At 43.5% G+C, this 20,892-nt stretch overlaps 1 protein-coding gene across 1 annotated transcript in view; it reads left to right on the forward strand.

The window, feature by feature from the left end:
* Fer1l6 (fer-1 like family member 6) overlaps positions 1-20,892 on the forward strand; it is a 145,513-nt gene that overhangs the window by 95,408 nt on the left and 29,213 nt on the right. The window contains exons 25-32 of the mRNA XM_004661353.2: positions 1,292-1,518; positions 3,436-3,557; positions 5,033-5,073; positions 6,459-6,583; positions 8,124-8,255; positions 9,164-9,289; positions 13,696-13,823; positions 18,105-18,275. Coding sequence (XP_004661410.2) covers positions 1,292-1,518; positions 3,436-3,557; positions 5,033-5,073; positions 6,459-6,583; positions 8,124-8,255; positions 9,164-9,289; positions 13,696-13,823; positions 18,105-18,275 — 1,072 coding nt within the window. The remainder of the gene's footprint in view (positions 1-1,291; positions 1,519-3,435; positions 3,558-5,032; positions 5,074-6,458; positions 6,584-8,123; positions 8,256-9,163; positions 9,290-13,695; positions 13,824-18,104; positions 18,276-20,892) is intronic.

The following is a 20,892-nucleotide window of genomic DNA, read 5'->3' on the forward strand; positions in this document are numbered from 1 at the left end:
TTTCTTTAGAGTGTACCATTTTCTTCCCCTCTCCCAAGGCTTACTGATCAAGTTATTCCCTTTCCCATTGAGTTTGCCATCTTTCTCATAAACCAAAACAACCACACAGCTGTCTGTTTTTGAACTTTCTAGTCTGTCCTACTAGTGCCCTTGTCCCCGCTGCTACCACAGAGTGAGGCACCTATAACTGTTTGCTGGGCTGAATTCATTATCGCAAGCCAGGCCCTGGAAGGAGGAAGGCCTCCAAAGGCCTTGGCAGCCATGGAGCCTCCAGCCTGGAAATGTTCCTCCATCTTGAATTCCAGAGCCTGAGAGGCAGGGGCGGGGACCTCTGGCAGCAAAGGACAGTGTTATGGCTCTTTAATGACATCATCAGCCCACCTAAGAAGTGGGCTGGGGCGATGGCTCAGTGCTTCGAGGCACTTACTTGCACAATCCAGTGGCCCAGCATTAATCCTCTAGTTCCTACATAAAGCCAGATGCACACAAGTGGCACGTGCTTCTGGAGTTTGTTTGCAGAAGCAGGAGGCCTTGCTTAAGCACTCTCTCTTTCTCTCATAAAAAAAAATTATTTTAAAAATCTCATAATGTTGCATTGGAGAGATGGCTTGGCCATTAAGGTGCTTGACAGTAAAGATGCTTGCCTGTGAAGCCTAAGGATCCATGTTCGATTCCCCAGTACCCATATAAAGCCAGATGTACAAGGTTGTGCATGTGTCTGTAGTTCATTTGCAGTGGCTGGAGTCCATGGTATGCCCATTCTCTCTCTCTCTCTCTCTCTCTCTCTCTCTCTCTCTCTCTCTTTCTCTCTCTCTCTCAAATAAAGAAATAAAATATGTTTTTAAAGCTCATAAAGTCTAGAGACATACCTCTGTTCTCTTTCAAGCATGTGCATTCAATATGCCCAGTGTTCTGCCTATACTTGGAGGTTTATTGATCTCTGGATCCTCAGGGTTTCTTCAGGTTTACACACTGAGGGAGAAAATCGACAAAGAAGACCAATGCTCTAAATCCAAACCTTAATTTCATGATAGCAAACTCCACCATTTCTCATATAGAAATATAATAAACACAACCTTTTATTGATTACCTGTTATGCCTTACATCATGGTCTTACTTTATCCCCCTGTGAAATGAGTGTTTTTGCTGTCATTTTGTGAATATGGAAAATGAGGGTCAGGGAAATGCCAGGATCTAACCAGATTTCAATCCAGATCTGATTCTTAGCATTAGAGCCCTGACCACCTTGTGTGGCAGCTCTGCTCCTTGCCTGACAGTGTCTTCATTTTAGATACTTCAGATTCACTAATAGCAACCGAGTCTTCTGGATTCCTCGGGGCTTCCCAGAATCCCCCAGCTGATCATATCTATGTGGATGTTGAACCGCCCCCCACTGTGGTACCTGACTCTGCCCAAGCCCAGCCAGCCGCCTTGGTGGACGTACCCGATTCCTCCCCCATGCTGGAGCCTGAACTCAACACTGAAACCCGGGAGCCACCAAAGGATGGGAAAGCTAAGGTCAGAATGGAGTTCTGCTTCATATTCACAGGGGGCACTGGAATTTGCACTGGAGGATTGAGACACCAATCCTCCCACCAACTAGCTTTGGGACCTTGAGCCGTGTGACCTTGAGCAAGCAACTTCTCACTGGTGGGTATTGGTTCCCTCATTTGTAAAAGGGTGATGCCCAACTCAGAGCATTGTCAGAGGATCAGAAAGTCAATGTGGATGAAATTAAAGTGCTATTTGAATGTGACGGCCATGTTTGATGGCATGGAAACTCCTCAATTCACTAGCTTTGGAAAGATGATGATTTCTTCACGTGAGTCTACTGCATAAATATTTAGAGCCTCCTCTGCACATGGCCAGACAAGACCAAAATGAAGTGCCTTTCAGATTGCAGAGAAGAAAAAGATTTTTCATCCCAGTTAGTTAAGATTCTATAAGGGATGATAGAAAGATACCCCAAAATTCACACATTAAAAAAGGACAGGGTTAATCCTTCTAAATCAAAAAGTGGAGTGCAAACTCCAAGACCATGTTAAGAAAGTTCTTGCTGGTGATAGTGGTGGTCACATGTGACCCCAGCACCAAGAAGCTTGAGGCAGGAGAGTCACAAGTTAAAGGCTGGCCTGGGCTACATCATGAAACCCTAACTAAAAAAAAAAAAAAAAATTTCCAAGAAATTCCCTGTAAAAACTGGAGTCTGAAGAAGCGTGTAACACAATAATGAGTATGTGCTTCCCATCACCTCCTTCCTCAGCAACTTCAGTGACGGCCTCTTGCTGGGTTTTCTCCACTTTCCATTTTGCACCCATCACTTCAGGTTGGAATATTTGGTTTTAGTATTTCTTGACACCATAAAACTATAAGCCCAGGTTGTACTTGAGTTGTTGGCATCACATCTCTGTATCCCCTGCCCTTGATAGAGCACATGTCATGGAGATACTCAAGAGATGCTAAGGACAGAAAGGAGATGGATGTGTGATGAAACTTGTATTAACAACCTCTACCATGACACCTGACTTATTTCCCAAATGTCTCCTTTCATATATATATATATATGTGTGTGTGTGTGTGTGTGTGTGTGTGTGTGTGTGTATTTATACATATATATACACAGTGTATATATATATGATAGATGTTACTTATCTGTACCTCTTAAAATCAGAAATGAAGGGGCTAGAGAGTTTGCTCAGTGGTTAAGGCACTTGCCCTCCAAGCCTAATGACCTGGGTGTTTGATTCCCCAGTATCCACATAAAGCCAGATGCACAATGTGATGTATGCATCTGGAGTTTGTTTGCAGAAGCTGGAGGCCCTGGCACACTAATTCACTCTCTCCCCCCCTTCTCTATCTCTGCTTGCAGATAAATAATGACTTAAATATATATATATATACTTGTTTAAAATCATAAATGAAGCTAAAGGGGAATTTCCTACCTACTTTATTTTATGTCTCTTACTCCTCACCACAGTGAAGTGGGCTAGCATCAGTGGCCTTAGTGGGTGGAACTGAGAATCACAAAACTGTTTCTTTACTGATGTTTTACCCAGGTTTGTCTGAAACCTGTGCCCTTTCTACTATATCATGTTGGGTCACATGGTCTGATATCCATCTGTTACATGCCTATCTCTGCCACTGACCCCTAAGATGTCCAAGTGAAAGCTTCGGCTGAAGTCCCACACATCCCTGAGTCCAGCCCAGTATTTCACATCTTCTTAATGTTTGCTGAATAAGTAAATAGATGGCTGAATGGATCGTTAAAGTTTCATTTATCGAATTGATTTGGAGAACTGCTACCACAAAACAGATGAATATCTCTGTCCATGTCTCCGTGGGCACCCGTATGTTCTCTTCCATGGTAAACCAGTTGGCTACTAGGATGCAACAAAATGAGCCTGCAGTAATAGTTCACCTTCCAACCCTTAGCAGGATCCCAGGAAACCTTCTCGGAGATCCACCAAAAGGAAAAAGAGGACCATAGCCGATGAATCTGCTGAAAATGTCATTGACTGGTGGTCTAAGTACTACGCCTCCCTGAAGGTGGTACAGAAGGTATAGTCTACCCTTGCTGTGACAGGCAAGGGACTCAGAAAGACCACATAACTTCTCCCTCCCCAAATTCCACATGCCGCTTCTTGAATCCAGTATGCATAGCCCCCACTGGAGCATGGTTCTGTTTATTGCAGAAAAGATTTTTTTTAAAAAGGGTCAGAAATCCTAGATTACAAAATCCCTACCCTCTGACTGGAGGTGGCACAGGAGACAAGCTTCGTTGTAAACCCTGGAAGTATGCTCGAGCTAGCATGGTATACGGGACTCTGACCCCCATAGGTTCGGGGAGGACTGCAAGGAGAAGTTGGGGTCTCAATAGTGGGCATCACCAATTGAGGTTTTGTGTGCACTTGGAGATACCCTGGTGGTGGGGCCTTGGATATTCAGTAGGACTCCATGTTTGTAGGGAAAGTGATCAAAGTGAAGGCATGTCCTGGCCTAAGCTGATGGCAATCAGTGGTGGGTTGTCGGAGCAAGAGCAGGGTCTCTTGTACCTGGGCTATGACCAGGGTCAAGTCATGAAGCTGAAGAAACATGGGAGTGGGAGGGGGTCTGCATACTCGGGTCAAAGCTCAGTGACCAAATTCTATAATATTTATTAAGTCCATGCCAAAAAAAAAAAAAAAAAAAAACAGACAGGAAACTTAGTTACATGCTTTCATATTCAGTTGAGTAGAGACCCTTCAGATAGTTTAGAAAGACTGGAGTTTCTTCTAGGGCTACTCATAAGTGGATATGCAGTGGATTAATAAAATGAATGTTAGTCCAAGACTCCAGCCTACCTCCTTTGGTTGTGAATAGTCAGCCATTCCTGTGATACCCTATACGCAGTCCCCAGTACGCACTCAAGGAGCCAACATTTCAGTGGGTAAACCTTGTGGTGCAGACTGGAGGGATGCTCCAGGGAAGTGTGAACTGGGAGAGGCTCTTCCCAAAGCTAAGAGGAGCCTCCCATAATCCTATAGGGACGATGAGCTTCAGCTTGGTGCCACTTTTCTTGGGTGTCCAGGCACCTCTTCTTCTTCTTCTTCTTCCTCGTCCTCCTCCTCCTCCTCTTCTTCTTCTTCTCCTTCTTCTTTTCTCTCTCTCTCTCTCTCTCATTTTATTTTATTTTTGAGGCAGGGTCCCACTTGAGTTCAGGCTGCCCTATAATTCACGATGTGGTTCACGGTGACCTTGAATTTACCATGATCCTCCTACCTCTGCCTCCCTAGTGCTGGGATTAAAGGCATGCACCACCATGCCTGGCACAGGCAACTCTTCTTTAGGGCACAACTTCCCCACAGTGGTTAGAAACCATGTCTTCACAATGATGCTTCATCCTGATGACGTATTACACACTATCTGAATAGTCTGAAAATGACATCTCTGAGAAAGCACAGTTGACATAATTGAGTTAAAGCTGACAGCATTTAGGGTTAATAAATTAAGCATAACAGTGTCAATAATCTTTTTTTTTTTCCTCTTTTTCATTGGCAAAGGAGAGCAACTGTAATGAGAAAAAAGACAGTGCAGGTAAGTAATTATTTAGGGATATTTGGACAAAGAATAGTGCCATTGTAGTAAATGGAAATCATGGGAGGTTTGTTAGAATTCAACTCCATTGCCCAGGCAAATAACACCAAAACACATCATACAGGTCTTGTCGAGAACCGGGGGTGAGGGAGGGGGGGATAGCTCGGTGGTAGAAGACTGGCCGAGCCTGCCCTGGGTCAGTTCCCAGTACCAGGAAAATAGCCTTGTAGGCATTGGAGCTGAGCTCCCAGTTCTCTGACTCCAGTCCATCACTAGAACTGACGGTGGCTCACCTCCTACGTGGACAGTTTTGATGTAGAAACAGCAGACTACAAAATAGGAGCAAGCTGGAGTCCCAGGCCAAACCACCAAGATAAAATCTTAATAGAGGTGTGAGTAAAGATCTGAATTCAGGGTCCAGAACTCAGTCGCTTCCAAAGATTGAATAGATCTGGTTTGGCCAAAGCTGTGATGACAGAACGGATCCAGGGCTGTTGAAGGTGACACTGGTGGAAGTAGGAGCCCTAGGGCCAAGCTGCCAGCTCCTCAGACTGCCCCTAGCCAGCATACTGCTCCTGTGAGTAACCTCACAACATAGACTGCTGCGTCACCTTTCCACAACGAAACAGAGGTATAAAGAGGCCAAGTAACTTGTCCAAGGTTACACAGCTAGAAATAGCAGAGCTAAAAGTCTATCTCTTATATTTGCCCCCAAGGCCTGCCAGTGACAATTTGCTATCATGTTATTAATATGACCTTGTGCAAGGCCATTAACATAGCTGAGCCTTATGTTGAACTAAATGACTCTCAAATCCCTGAAGACATTTAAGAGGGAATGTAGCTAAAAGCTTTATAGTCTGCTCAAATCCAGGCTCTGTTCTCCGCTAGTTGGGCAAATGGACAAATAATGTACAACTCCATGCTTACCTTAATGAGCCCATGCGCATGCCTGGTCCAGCCAGCATGTCGCCTGGCATCAGAGTCCATAAGCACTGCATTTATATGTGATGGCATCTGTAAGGGCATATAAACAATCCTGCAGTGAACGGTTACTATTTTTTAAATGTTTTTGTTTATTTTTATTTATTTATTTGAGAGTGACAGACAGAGAGAGAAAGAGCCAGATAGAGAGAGAGAATGGGCATGCCCACGCCTCTAGCCACTTCAAATTAACTCCAGACGCATGCGCCCCCTTGTGCATCTGGCTAACGTGGGTCCTGGGGAATCAAGCCTCGAACAGGGGTCCTTAGGCTTCACAGACAAGTGCTTAACTGCTAAGCCATCTTGCCAGCCTCCAGTTACTATTTTTTTAAAATAAGGGTCATGGTACATGACACATCTTAATTGCCATGAGAAATCTCACAATTTCTGCCAAATATCTATAGAGACAAAACCTAATGAGGTCGTGTTAGATATAGAAGATGGCCCAAAGAAGAAGAAAGACAAAATGCTCAAGAAGAAACTCAAAGATGATAGAAATGAGGAGATCCCAAACCTGGCTGTCTTGAAGGTATGGGGACCCAGGAGTCTGCCCAGAATGGGTGTAGAACTCAGAAGTGGGGGGGGTGGATTAGTTGGCTAATCATTGTAATGCTGTTCTTTGATCTTGCTGCCTTTATCTTCATTATAATCACTGATGCAGAGAAGATAAGTAAATGTTACACAGGCTGAGAGCCTCTTCATTTTCTACGTTCAACATTCGTATTTGAGAAGGGGCATAACTTACGCTGTTTAGCTTGGACATGGCAAGATGATTTACAGTGCAGAAATTCCTCTTGGCCTCTCTTGGAGCTTGATAGGGTCATGCAGATGTTTCAGCTGCAACTGCAGACACTCCATCAGACAAACATTTACATTAGTGAGAGGATATATACTAGCTACAGGGAGATTTAAGGATGTAAAAATGTGGGGCATGAAAATTCCACATGTAGATAACCAATCTGTAAGTAATTTTAAGAGGAATATTAAATAAGTAATTTAATTATGTTACTAAATTTAAAATCCAACTCTGTATTACATTTTTAATTCTTTTTAAAAGTTTGTTTATGTGAGAGAGAGAAGGAGAGAATATGGGCAAGGCAGGGCCTCTAGCCACTGCAAATAAACTGCAGATACATGTACCACTTTGTGCATCTTGTTTACATGGGTACTTGGGAATTGAGCCTGGGTCCTTAGGCTTTGCAGGCAAGTGCCTTAACCACTAAGCCATATCTCCAGCTCTATGTTACATTTCTGAAATGTGCATATAATTTCCCACTTGGAAACTTTATGTCTGTATTCATGATAATAAAAATATCCCATCACTTTATATGTGTTACAAATTAATGAACATAATGATTTGAATGTCCCCCAAAGTATTATAGACTATATTCTACAAGCCATTAACATCAACTAAGTATAAAAAGGGTTGTCATGTTTATGCCAATATATTAGAAAATGTATTGGTCTAGCAATTTTTCTAGGAATTTAAATTCTCATCCAAAAGGTTTTATAAAATTCAAAATAATTAGTTCTGGAAGTGCCAAGCCAACTACAGTCAGTATTGCATAAGGGATAAATCAACAATGACCTCCTACATTTTTCCAAGAGACAGATCTCGAGGCCATGTTTGGAGAGTCATGGCATGTCTCATTAGATCAACACTAAATGCTTGATGATAGTTACCTTTGCATCGATACAGTGCAAATAACCAAGAGAACAGCTGAGGGTTTACTTTGGCTCATGGTTTCAGAGGGTTCCGCCCATGATCACTTGGCCCCTGTGCTTGGGGAGAGCATTACAGCAGTGAGGGCATGTGGTGGAAGAGAGCTGCTCACTTCATGGCCGACCAGGAAGCAGAGAAAATTCAGATTCTGGTGGAAGCTCAGAAGGCTGATAGAAACACAGACACTAGAGGCTGTGCTCAGGAAGCTTCAGATGGAAACAAGGCCTCTATTGGGAAAGGGACTTGAGGCCATTTGTGTTGAAACTTTACATGAGGCTAAATTTAAAAGTCATCAATTAATTAACCTTCCTTCCTCTTGCCGTTATCTCCTTCTTTCCTCCTAAAGATATACGATGGTGAGCTGGAGAGTGAATTCAACAATTTTGAAGACTGGGTGAAAACCTTTGTGCTCTTCAGAGGCAAATCTACAGAAGACGATCATGGTCTGGAGGGGGACAGAGTTATAGGGAAGTTTAAGGCAGGTTTCCATGTGACCTGTATTATTGGGCTCTGCCCAGAAATATCAGCTGTGACTCAGTGGGACTGTGTAATGTTAGCTGTGCTAATGGGGTTGTGATGCGGGATGTGGGGAGGGAGAATCACTAATGCCTGTGCAAGACTTTTCTCTGGAGCCCCACAAGACCCAGCCCCAGTGTTGTTTTGTGGCCAATAGGTCAGAGATCAGTCTATGGACTATAAGAAGACAGCCACTACCTGAAAGCATCACCACACTGTACTTTGCCCTTCCAGCATAACATGTTAAATATGGGATTTATGCAAGCCTACCAATAGGAAAACTAAGTTAAATCCAATGACGCAAACCTGCCGCTGATAGACTTCTGAAGTCCATCACAAAGCAGTAGCCAGCATTTGCAGTTCACTTACGGCAAGCTAGCTCTTGATGACGCAGCACTCTGTGCTGGAAGTACATGAGTGTTTCAGTTGGCCAGTATGGATTTGAATGCTACTTATAATCGTAGCTGGTTGCATGGCCTAGGACAGACAATGTACTTCTCCTCCTGGAGCCTCAGTTGTTGTATCTGGAAAGAGGAATACTGCACTCAGGGTAGAATGAGATAATAGACAATGCTTGAGAACAGCTCTCTGTGTGTAAAGGGCACTCAGATCCCTTCTTCTTGTGCCCCTTATATACCAGTCCTGAGATGAGGGAGGGCATTAATATACTGACCTCCCTCCACCAACATTCCATGAAGAAGTGCAGCTTGCCCAAACACCCAAGGACATCCACCTGACAAGGGCAACATGAGCCCATGCCCCGTGGACAGCCTGGCTGCTCATATTCCCATCACTGGGCTCACTATGGGGCTTGGGGGATTTTTCAACAGGTCACATCTTCTTTCAATGGTTTGGATTTTGTTGTTCCAGGGCTCTTTCTGCATCTACAAAAGCCCAAAGGATTGTGGCTCGGAGGACAGCGGGCAGCTGAGAATCCAGCAAGGGATTCCCCCCAACCACCCAATCCAAGTGCTGGTCAGAGTGTACATTGTTGCGGTGAGCCATCCTTCTTTCCTCTGATGGGGCGGGTTATGCCAGGACTGCTGGGAGAAAATACAACAGACTGGGGTTTAAACAACAGGAATGGGGTTCTCACAGTTCTGGAGGCAATAAGTTCATGATCAAGGTGCTGGCAGGCTTCGTTTCTGGTGGGATCTCTTGCTGGCGCATAGATGGCTGCCCTCTGTCTATGTCTTTGCATGTCCCTGTGTGTCAGGGACGGGGGCTCCAGAGTCTCCTCCCTTTCTTATAAGGAAAAAAAAATCCTAGAGCCCTCCCTTATGATGTCATTGGACCTTTAGTCACCTGCTTGTACCCATATACCCAGCATAGCCACACTGGGGTTATAGCTTCAGCATAGAAATTAGGGAACACCTGGTCTGTCCATTGTAGGGCACGAAGTTTGTTTCGTACACGGACATTTCCAGGATTTAAGCTCATGGAAACTACTTCTCAGCATACAGGACTTCTCTGAGTAGCTTTGTTTTCTCACTTTGCCAACAGGCAGGAAAGGAAGAAGAAAATGCGCAGAGAGAAGAGTAGAGGCAAAGCCTTGGCAGAACAGGGCGGCCACCACTGTGGGACTGTCCCACTGGCTGTGCCTCTGGGCTGTTGCTTCATTTTGAACGTTTTGCCAAGAAAAAAAAAATTATGGCCTCTAGGCTTCTGCTTTCCTGATAATGAGTCATAAAACTTTAATTACAAAACTTTTTGGTCTAGTTGTAAGGAAGGTAAGGGCTACAAATGGCATTCAACCAAAGCAATCGTATGAACCCCTAATGGTTCGTGGATTTGTTTTTATCTCTTGACCTTGGCTTTGGTTTTCATGATTGTATATTTTATTATGGTAGTGTTATTTAATATTACTTCCCTGAATAATAGCTTCCCTTAAACTGCCTATATCTTTTTTAAGAATCATTAAAGAAATTATTTTTTGATGCTAAGGAGGAAGTAAGTGTTCTTTCATTATGCACATATCTAGCTTCCTTCATCTCCAGAGAACCAGGCCAGGGATGTTGTGGTGAAAAGATCAGATCCTTGCCCCAAAGAAAGTCACAGTCCAGAGGGAAGGATTGAAAACACAAACATAGGGTTGGAGAGAGCAGCTAAGGTGCTTGCCTTCAAAGCCTAAGATCCCATGTTTTATTTTCCAGATCCCACACAAGCCAGACGCACAAAAAGTGAGGCAAGTGCAAGGCCACACATGCCCACTAGGTGGTGCAAGCATCTGGAGTTTGATTTCAGTGGCTGAGGCCCCGGTGTGCCAGTTCTCTCTGCCTCTCTTTCTCTGTACAATAAATAAATAAAAAGAAAATGCAAACATAGATAATGCTGGGTAGCCTATACTAAATACTCTCTCCTACAGGATGATTTAGATTAGCCTTTTTGAAATCTTATTCAGGAAGTTCCTTGTGTGCCAGGAGATAATTAGTGGACATCCTTCAGGAAACACAGTGTGTGCTCAGGTAACCTTCAGAAACGTCTCCAGTAACTTTCCTCTCCCCCAACTACTGAGATTCACCAAGTTCACCTGCACATTCAAGGCTCCAGACCTCCAGAAGCACAGAAGCCTGTTGAACTGTTTAATCTGACAGAACTGAGGTTCTATGGGGAACAGCTTGGGGAATCTAGAAAGGGGGACTATGAACAGTAGAAAGGAGAGAAAGAGATTTTCTGTGTGCCACAGACATTTGAGGATTATCCACTTATTCATTCAGCAAGTATCTCTCCTTTTCTGTGTCCAGGTCCCACTGGACAAAGATCAGGGATTTGGATCAGGTGCTGTCCAGGGTAGAGGATGGTGGAAGAGGGCCAGTTTGGGATATATATTGAAGACATAGAGTCTTGAACAAATGGTCAGAGGATGGCAGTCCTAAGTCTTAGGAATGACAAATTTAGTGTAGGATGGAGAGTCCATTCCTTTCACTGACCTTCCTAGTAGTGATGACTGTGTATGATTTTCCATCTCATAGTAATATGTAATAAATTATATAATAAATTGACTTTAAAATAATGTGATAACACACTAAAAAGTTTTTTAACTTCTTAAAATTGTGGCTGGACAAATGGCTCAGCAATTAAAGGCACTTACTTGCAACAGCTGATGGCCTGGGTTCAATTCCCAAGTAACCACATGAAGCCAAATGCACAAAGTGTCACATGCATCTGGAGTTCATTTTCAGTAGCACTAGGTGCAGGGGTGCTCATTCATGTTCATTCTATCTCTCTCCCTCTCCCTTTCTCTCTTTCCTTGCAAGTAAATTACTTTTTAAAAATTATTTATTTATTTATTTATTTGAGAGTGACAGACACAGAGAGAAAGACAGATAGAGGGAGAGAGAGAATAGGCGCGCCAGGGCTTCCAGCCTCTGCAAACGAACTCCAGACGCGTGCGCCCCCTTGTGCATCTGGCTAACGTGGGACCTGGGGAACCGAGCCTCGAACCGGGGTCCTTAGGCTTCACAGGCAAGCGCTTAACCACTAAGCCATCTCTCCAGCCCTAAATTACTTTTTAAAAACTACTTAAAATTGCATAAAGAAATAAATCAAAGTCCCCTTACTCCTATTTTTTTGTCTTATCTGAGAAGATACCTGGAAAAAATTTTCCAGATCAATATGTGTTTTTATTCTTATTATTAGCCACAGTGTTTTCTTGAATGAACGTGATATCATGCATGCACACAAAAATATTAAGAAGGGCCTATATCATATATCCTTGAGATAAAGTAATAAACAAGACAGCATTCTCCCTCTAGTGAGATGACACTAGTTGAGAGGGGTATGAGGACCAGGAAATATTTTTTAAAAAATAAGCAAAGGAACAGAGAAATAAACAGGATTGGTGTCAAAGGTAACTGTTGTAAAGAGAACTAAACTTGGGTAATCTGACTGGGGGAAATGGCGGAGGGGCTGTGTTGGATCACATTTTGGCAGGTGGCTTATTTATAAATTTTTTAATATTTATTTATTATTTATTTATTTGAGAGCGACAGAGAGTTAAAGAGACAGACAGAGAGAGAGAGAGAGAATGGGCGTGCCATGGCCTTCAGCCACTACAAACAAACTCCAGATGCGTGTGCCCCCTCATGCATCTGGCTAATGTGGGTCCTGGGTAATTGAGCCTTGAACCGGGGTCCTTTGGCTTCACAGGCAAGTGCTTAACCACTGAGCCACCTCTCTATCCCTTATTTACAATTGTTAGCTATTGATAGATGTTCTCGTGAATATCCTTGAACATGTAGCCTTATATGCCTATGTCATTCTACCTGTGTGGTAGAGTCCTCAATATGAGATTGTTTCTCAGCTTTCCTCACAGTGAATTTATGTATTTTTTTGATACTGTATCTCACTGACCCCTATCATGGGCCTTTCTTAATAGCAAATTCACTTTTTAATATTTTATTTATTTATTTGAGAGAGAAAGAGGGAGAGAGAGCAAGAATGGGCACACTGGGACCTCCAGCCACTGCAGATGAACTCCAGATGTATGCACCCCCTTTGTGCATCTGGCTTATGTGGGTCCTAAAGAATCAAACCGAGATTGTTTGGCTTTGCAGAAAAATAATTTAATTGCTAAGCTATCTCTCCAGCCTGCAAATTCACTTTTGATGGCCCAAGGCCCCGCCAGTGTAGATTCAGACTTCATGATCAGAAACACATCCTCATTCAGCCAGCTGGTCAGAGCCAAATGTACACCTCACAGAGTAGTAGGTTCAGAGCCCACTGGTGCTGAAAAGGGCCTGCAGGGCTACCACTTGGTTTACAGATAGATCTCAGAAGCAACATGGCTGCCCTAAGATCCTAGAACTTGAACTTGAGATAATGCCCTGTGGTCCAGAATGAACCTCATTACTCTGCTAAGAGCTGGTTTCCTCTGAGACAGATAGATGACAGCAGAGAAACTTGAACTTGGACAACACCAATAATGTTCTTTTTAAAAATAATTTTTTTGTTTATTTTTATTTATTCATTTGAGAGTGACAGACAGAGAGAGAAAGAGGCACAGACAGAGAGAGAGGGAATAGGCTCACCAGGGCCTCCAGCCACTGCAAATGAACTCCAGACGTGTGCGCCCCCTTGTGCATCTGGCTAACATGGGTCCTGGGGAATCGAGCCACGAACCAGGGTGCTTAGGCTTCACAGGCAAGTGCCTAACCACTAAGCCATCTCTCCAGCTCAATAATGTTCTTTTTAATGACAAGATAGTGATGCTAAAAAGGTGGTTCTTGATTTTGACTGCGCACTAGAATCTAAGGTACTTTTTAAAGTCCAAAAGCTCAGGACCAATTCAACGAGAGTGTCTGGAGACAAGACTCACATCTGTTTATCAGAACACTCAGGTGTCCCGTGTACAGCCATTGTCGAGGCCGCTAGGCCAGAGCGATTTCCCTTTTCCTCCCCAGGCATTTAATCTCAGCCCGGCTGATCCAGATGGAAAATCTGACCCCTACATTGTGCTCAAACTTGGCAAAACAGAAATCAAAGACCGGGACAAATACATCCCCAAGCAACTGAATCCTGTGTTTGGAAGGTCAGTGGCCACCCGCCTGGGGTATGGTGTCCCTTCTGTATTTGCTGCTGTTGTATTTCCTGGACACTTGTTATTGGTGGTGATGGGGGTATGGGGGGGCATGTTTTAGGTAAAATAGCAGGAGATTAAATGCCGACTTCTGCTCCTCATAAAAAAAAAAAACCAAATGTATATCTACAAATAAAAGAAGAACGTTTTTCATGATCCCTTCAGGAAGTTGGTATTACCTAGTGATCTTCATACATAGTTATCTAGTAACCATCTCCTAGATATTAAGTTTAAGAGGGACCATGAAGGGGCATCAGATGATCACCTCCATTTTTTAAATTTTTTACTAACAACTTCTTCCATCATATCCCTTCCCCATCTCAATCAGTCTCTTTAATTTTGATGTCATGGTCTTTTCCTCCTCCTATGATGGTCTTGTGTAGGTAGAATCAGGCACTGTGAGGTCATGGATATCCAGGCCATTTTGGATCACCTGCATTTTTGATGCATGTGTATGTTTCGGTGTGTGTGTGTGTGTGTGTGTGTGTGTTCATGTGCATATGAGGAGGTCAGAGGAGAGCTTTAAGGTGTCAGTCCTTGTTTTCCACTTCATTGAGGCAGGGTCTCCTGTTTACCACTCCATTATTCAGGCTACCTGACCCATGAGCTTCTGGGAAATCCCCCCACCTTTGCCTCCCATCTTGACATAGGAGGCTGAGATTACAGAAGCCTCACCACAGTGTTTTGCTTTCTTGTGGACTCTGCGGTTCTGAACTCAGATACTCTTGCCTCATGCCATCTCCCCAGCCCCACCTCCTGCTTTGAACAGAAAGATTTCTTCTTAAAACCAATGCAACAAAGGTTAAGAAATGTATTCACGAGCTGGAGAGATGGCTTAGCAGTTAAGTGCATGCCACTGAAGCCTAAGAACCCCGGTTCAAGGCTTGATTCCCCAGAACCTACGTAAGCCAGATGCACAAGGGGGCGCAAGCATCTGGAGTTTGTTTGCAGTGGCTGGAGGCCCTGGCATGCCCATTCTCTCTCTGTCTGTTGCTCTCAAACAAATAAATGAATTTTTTTTTAAAAAAAGAAATGTATTCACATTCACACAGCTCAGAATTAGAGGAGAAGGGGCCACATGTGTGGTCTTGGGTCTCCTACTAGAGAGAATTTTTCCATCACATCATTTTGCTACCCTTTTATGATGATCACTAAGGTCAAAAATTTGAACTGACTCCCCAGGTTGTTTTTGTTTTTCTGAAAAAAATGTTAAAACTCACTGCATTTGTACATACGTCGTCAGACTAGACAGCTAGGAATTTTCTAGTACATGACAACTCTCCCACCCTCATTGACCTTCTAACAGCATGCTAAACATGTTCCCTGCTTGAGTTTATGAACCTGGCTGCCAGTAGCTTTGGGGTTGAGGCATCCTGGGTTTCATTTTGTCAAGTACAAGCTTTGTGACCTTGTTCAGCTGTCTTCACCTCTCTGATCCCAGCTTTGCTCATCAGTTAAGTGACGGTAACATCACATCCAGCTCTCAGACTCCCTTGAAGAACACAGGAAGCATTTAACAGGCAGCCAACACCCAGCTCATATCAGATCCCTTCCTTTTTTTTTTTTTCTTGAATAACAAAGAATATGGGATGACATCTCCATCAGCCTCATTTAAATTCATTTACATATTTTTTGGAGCCCTTGACATTTGATCAGCATCAGCTCCTAGATTTTATTGTTCCGGAGGAAATGAGGCAGTAAATGCTCTTGCCTGTCCAGATTAATGGGAAGGACTAAAATGACAGTAACGAGGAAACCACCCTTGCTTCTCTGATCCAAAGATGACCTTTACTGGTACCTGCTGTTATGTAACCAGTACCTCATTCATTTTGCCAAGTGCTTGGTATCACACTTTCCCAGCTGTGAATCAGACTGGTTTTATTGGCCCCATTATAAGGCTCTGGTGTGGGGCGTGGGGGTGGAGGGATAGCATGATGGAGTACCCCTTCTTGCTCCTGGCTTTGCAATTTCTTCTGAAGGCTCTTTTGAGTGTAGATACTTAACTGGACGTGTCTGTACTTGCTACTCCAGGGTGAAAGTTGTAGGTTCAATCCCTTCCTGTCCCAGCTGACTGATCTTGGGCTCTTGAGCCTGACTTGGGATGTGGAGACACCTCCTGAGGGCCACTACTGTGACATTCATGTGATAATGTCACAACCTCATCCCCTGATGCCCTGGCTTCTTGTCCTGCCTTACTTTCTCTTCCCTGGCCTCTGACACGGATTTGATACACCCATGTGTTCAGTGGTCATCTTCCAGTTCCCACTAGAGGATCAGATCTGTTAGCAGGAAATTGTGTGAACTGTGACACTCCCCAGCACTGAGGATGGGGCTTGCCACACAGCCAGTGCTCACTAAGTCTTTTGTAGCGAATGAATGAATGGGTATACCACCAAAACCATGGTCATTTGTCAGTAGAATCTGATGAGACCCTGTCATTGCACATCAACCTAAGGTTGAACAAGACCCCAGATTTTGGCAGTTCCCCACAGCTCTCAGTCTCCCAGAATGCTTTGCATTATCTCTACTGTCAACCATAAAGAGAACCACGAGACATCACGGCGCCTGTCTGTGGGTGACTAGAACAGCTCTCTGGTGCCGATGGCTCCCTCGTGTCTGCAGGCCTTTTCCCAGGTGGCCCCTCACCATGGCATGCCCACCCTTTCCTTTCCTTGGCTCCCTGCAAAACTTCCTCCTTCCCCACAGTGGTTTAGAATCCGTCCTGTGCAGGTGCCCTGCCGGTCTGTGAATACTGAAAGAAAAATCAAACAAGTGGGGGGGGGGGTCGTGGCAGAGTGGGGAGACCTGTGAAAACACTGGAAGGACAGATCTGAGCTCCACAGACCCAGGGCTGGAGGAAGCATCTTCAATCAAGTCCCAGCGAAAGAGCCATTTCTTACCTCCCTTCTTCATCCTCTCGGACAAGTGTGCATGCCACATCATGCCCATGACTGGAGCTGAGCTCCTGTCATCCTCTGAAGCCACTGTTCTTATGAACTTTACCCATCCAGAAATTATTCTGCTCACTTTAAGATGCCCAGGCCTGGTACCTAGTGGATGTGGGATCGGTGTCAAATGAGTAAATTAGGGAATGAGTGAATGAGCAAGGGAAACAAAGCCATCTGTGCTCCGAAGCGCAGAGGCTCTGCTTGCCTTTGGCCATCTCCGGTTTTGCTCATTTCAAGATGTAGAATCTTCCCTCCAGCCAGCAGGGCATATGATGGTAGTGTCATTGGTATGTGATGTAAGCCCAAGATTGCCTTGTGTTGCCTGAGAATCCAATCTTGTCTAAAAAATTTATTTATGTATGAATGTATGAGAGAGAGAGACAGAATGGGTGCACCAGGGCCTCTGCTTCTGATATGCCTTATACAGTTCAAAGAAATAGCTTCTGCAACCAAGGGACAGCTCTAACAACACAGACAAAAGAGCAAGCTTCCCTTCTTTTTTTTAAAAAAAAATATTTTTATTTTTATTTATTTATTCGACAGAGAGAAAGAGAGAGAGAGAATGAATGCACCAGGGCCTCCAGCCACTGCAAACAAACTCCAGATGTGTGTGCCACCTTGTGCATCTGGCTCTCGTGGGTCCTGGAGAATCAAACCTGGGTCCTTTGGCTTTGCAGACGAATGTCTTAACCACTAAGCCATCCCTCCAGCCCAAGCTTCCCTTCTTGAGGGGCTCAGCCATGTAGAGACACAGCATTCCAACCCCATAATCCTTTGTTTTGATAATTTCCCATCAGCAACAGGGTTCTCTTTTGAAAACTTCAGCTGGTATTCCTTGATTCAACAATAAAGGAAGAGAATGGGAATGCACTGGTCATGAGTTGAAAACATGAAAAATTGTATACATTTTCTACGCAACCTCACATTTAACCACCTTGCTGGATTATAAAGAAATCCTATTTATCCTCATTTTCCCATAACGAGGGTGGGTGAAAGAGCATAAGAAACTTTCACAAAGCTCAACAACTAGAAAGTTGCAGGTTCAAAACCAAGGTTGGAAATCAGACTACTCAAATCCTTGGCTGAAGTGTGTAAGAGATGGTCTATGAAAAGCGAGGTTAGAGTCTTGGAAACTGACAGTGAAATGGGACATTGACTGAGCTTCCAAGGCACAGATACCTACTAGGTATTAGCTGAGTTGCATGAATAATAAACCAGATGAAGGTGGGGCTGTGGAAACTGTTGCTAAACATTGTTGACTCCCAAAGCCTCTGCTTGGACTTAGGTCATTTGAGATCCAGGCCACTTTCCCAAAGGAGTCACTGCTCTCCGTCCTGATCTATGACCATGACATGATTGGGACAGATGACCTCATTGGAGAGACCAAGATTGACCTGGAGAACCGCTTTTACAGCAAACACCGAGCCATCTGTGGTTTGCAAAGCCAGTATGAAATGTAAGTGCTTGCTCTGGCAGAGACATGGGCTCTGGATGCTGCATCCATCTGTCCATCTCTGAAACAGCAGACCAGGGTCTGCTTTGATATCACAAATGGCTCCTGTCAGTAGGACTGGTTTGGAGAAACAGCACTGTGCTCTTGAGGGACAGCCTTGATTTAAAAACCCAAGGCAGGCACTTCAAGAGTCAAGAGCCAAACTGTGATGTGCTTACTTAATCAGCTGTACCTGGTGGCCAGGGTTTCCTGGGGAGGAATGATGGTAGATGAAGAATGGATAATACGATGCAAATGTCAGTACCTCAGCATTCTCTCTCTAACTAAGGCTTGCGAGTGGGTAGGATCTGTTATCTTTAGGACTTCACATGGTACCTCTCATCCTGAACTCACTGAGGGCTTTCTGACCCTCATTTTACAAGTGGAGGGACAATGGCTCCAACTCTCATGCTTTTAAAGATGTAGAAGTCTGCTTATTTATTTATTTATTTATTTTTAGTTTTAGAATTCCATTTAATTTTAATCATTTCTATTTATTTATTTCAGAGACAGAATGAAGTAGAGGGAAAGAGAGAGAGAGAAAGAGAGAGAATAGGCATGCCAGGGCCCCCAACTGCTGCAAAAACCTCCAGACATATGTGCCACTTTGTGTATATGGCTTATGTGGGTACTGAGTGCCGCGGACTGACTCTCGGGGAGATCAGGACCGAGGGAGAACAAGGGCGAAGGCTCAAGGAGAACTCGGGATTCGGCGAGGAAATGACAGACAGACACACTCTAAGTTGAATATGCTGCTGCAATTTACTGAAGGTTTCATGAAGGTTTTATACAGATTGAACAGGGAAACTTAGCAAGCCAACAAGTGATCTCAGAAATCATTAATCTAAACAATCTTAAGTATTGTTTTATTGTAAGCATACATGTAATATTTATCAGGCAGGAATGTTTTCTTTTTTTTTAAGAAGGACGTCTTGCCCCATTGACCACAGCTTTACATGAATAGAGGCTTGGGGTAAGGGATGTAAGGTGAACAATAGGTTATTTATTTTTTATAAACCGAGCAGAGAGCCATCTCTTTCCACTTATTAGATTATTTATATAATCCTCATATTCATTATAAAAGTGTTTCTATCCAAAAGACCACCAATATTTTAAGGCTGGTTTAATGTTTTCCAGGAATTCTTTTCTTACTTGTCTAGAGTATAAGCACCAAGGCTTACGTGTCTTTGCTAAGCATTTCATAAATGGAAGAGAATACCATAGCCTCCTTTTTCCTTTATAATTTATTCATCTATTACCGAATTTATCATATCCTCCCTCATAGGGGAGTGGATCTAGGTAGTTCCCAGCTCTGGGAGTCTACTATCAGCCCTTGATCAAGTACTGAACATACCCCCCAGGAAGCGTTCTGGTGGGAATACCCCAACTTTTGTAACTTCTTTTTTGCAGAATTGTCATGCTTCTTATGAACATTACCGATTAACATTTTTACTTTCACTTTCTCAGGATCAGTATTGTTCTAAAACATCATAAGCTGTTTCTACTTTACATCATCTAAAAAGTGTTTTAGAGTTAATTTTTTATTCCTAGTAGAGTTATACATTTCCTCCATTGCCCTAATCATAGGAGGGGCACATTCAATACTCAAATTGTTTTTTGTACTCTGATTGCGTGTATGATTAATAGTAAGCGTAGCGTAGAAACTAGCTGTTCTTTGACAAACAACTAGAAGAAAGCAGAAAAGAAATAGAACACAGAAACAGCTCATTGGCACCAGTAATCAGGTCATCATGACTTCATGGGCAGCAGGAACCATTACAGTAACTGACTGCCAAGGGGTCACCGGGGGCATCCCTCCGAGGAGTGCTGGCCCTCTGTCCTCAGCTCTCTTCCAGTGCAGAAGCATTTCTGCTTGCTACACAGGCGAGGTCGCTGTGGACGTAGCAACTGAGGAATTGAATCTGGATGCTTTGGCTTTGTAGGCAAGTGCCTTAACTGCTAAGTGATCTCTCCAGCCCAAATTCTGCTTAATTTTAAAATATAGACTACAGGTTTTATTTTTAATGCATTTTGACTTGGAATTCACTATATAGTCTCAGGGTGGCCTCGAACTCACAGTAATCCACCTACCTCTGCCTCCCAAGTGCTGGGACTAAAGGTGTGCACCACCATGCCCGGCTCTTAATGCTATTTTTGTTTGAAGTCTTGAAAATTTTAGCTGGAAAAATACAGACATTCATTAGAGTTCCATTGTATATTCTAAAATTATTTCCTCAGTATAACATAATATGTATTCACTATAGAAGATTTATGCAAAAAAATTCGAATTATCCTTCTTTTTGAAATATTTTATTATTTATTTATTTGACAGAGAAAAAGAGAGAGAGAGAGAATGGGCATGCCAGGGCTTCCAGCCAGTGCAAATGAACTCTAGATACATACACCACCTTGTGCATCTGGCTAACATAGGTCCTGGGGAATCAACCCTGGGTCATTTGGCTTTGCAGGCAAACCCCTTAACCACTAAGCAATTCCTCCAGCCCCAATTTATCCTTCTTAGAAGTCATTTACTTGAACAATTATATTTCCTTTTCATATTTTTTCTATGCTGTTTTCATCC

Source organism: Jaculus jaculus, chromosome 2, assembly GCF_020740685.1.
Source record: "Jaculus jaculus isolate mJacJac1 chromosome 2, mJacJac1.mat.Y.cur, whole genome shotgun sequence".
Lineage (NCBI taxonomy): Eukaryota > Metazoa > Chordata > Mammalia > Rodentia > Dipodidae > Jaculus > Jaculus jaculus.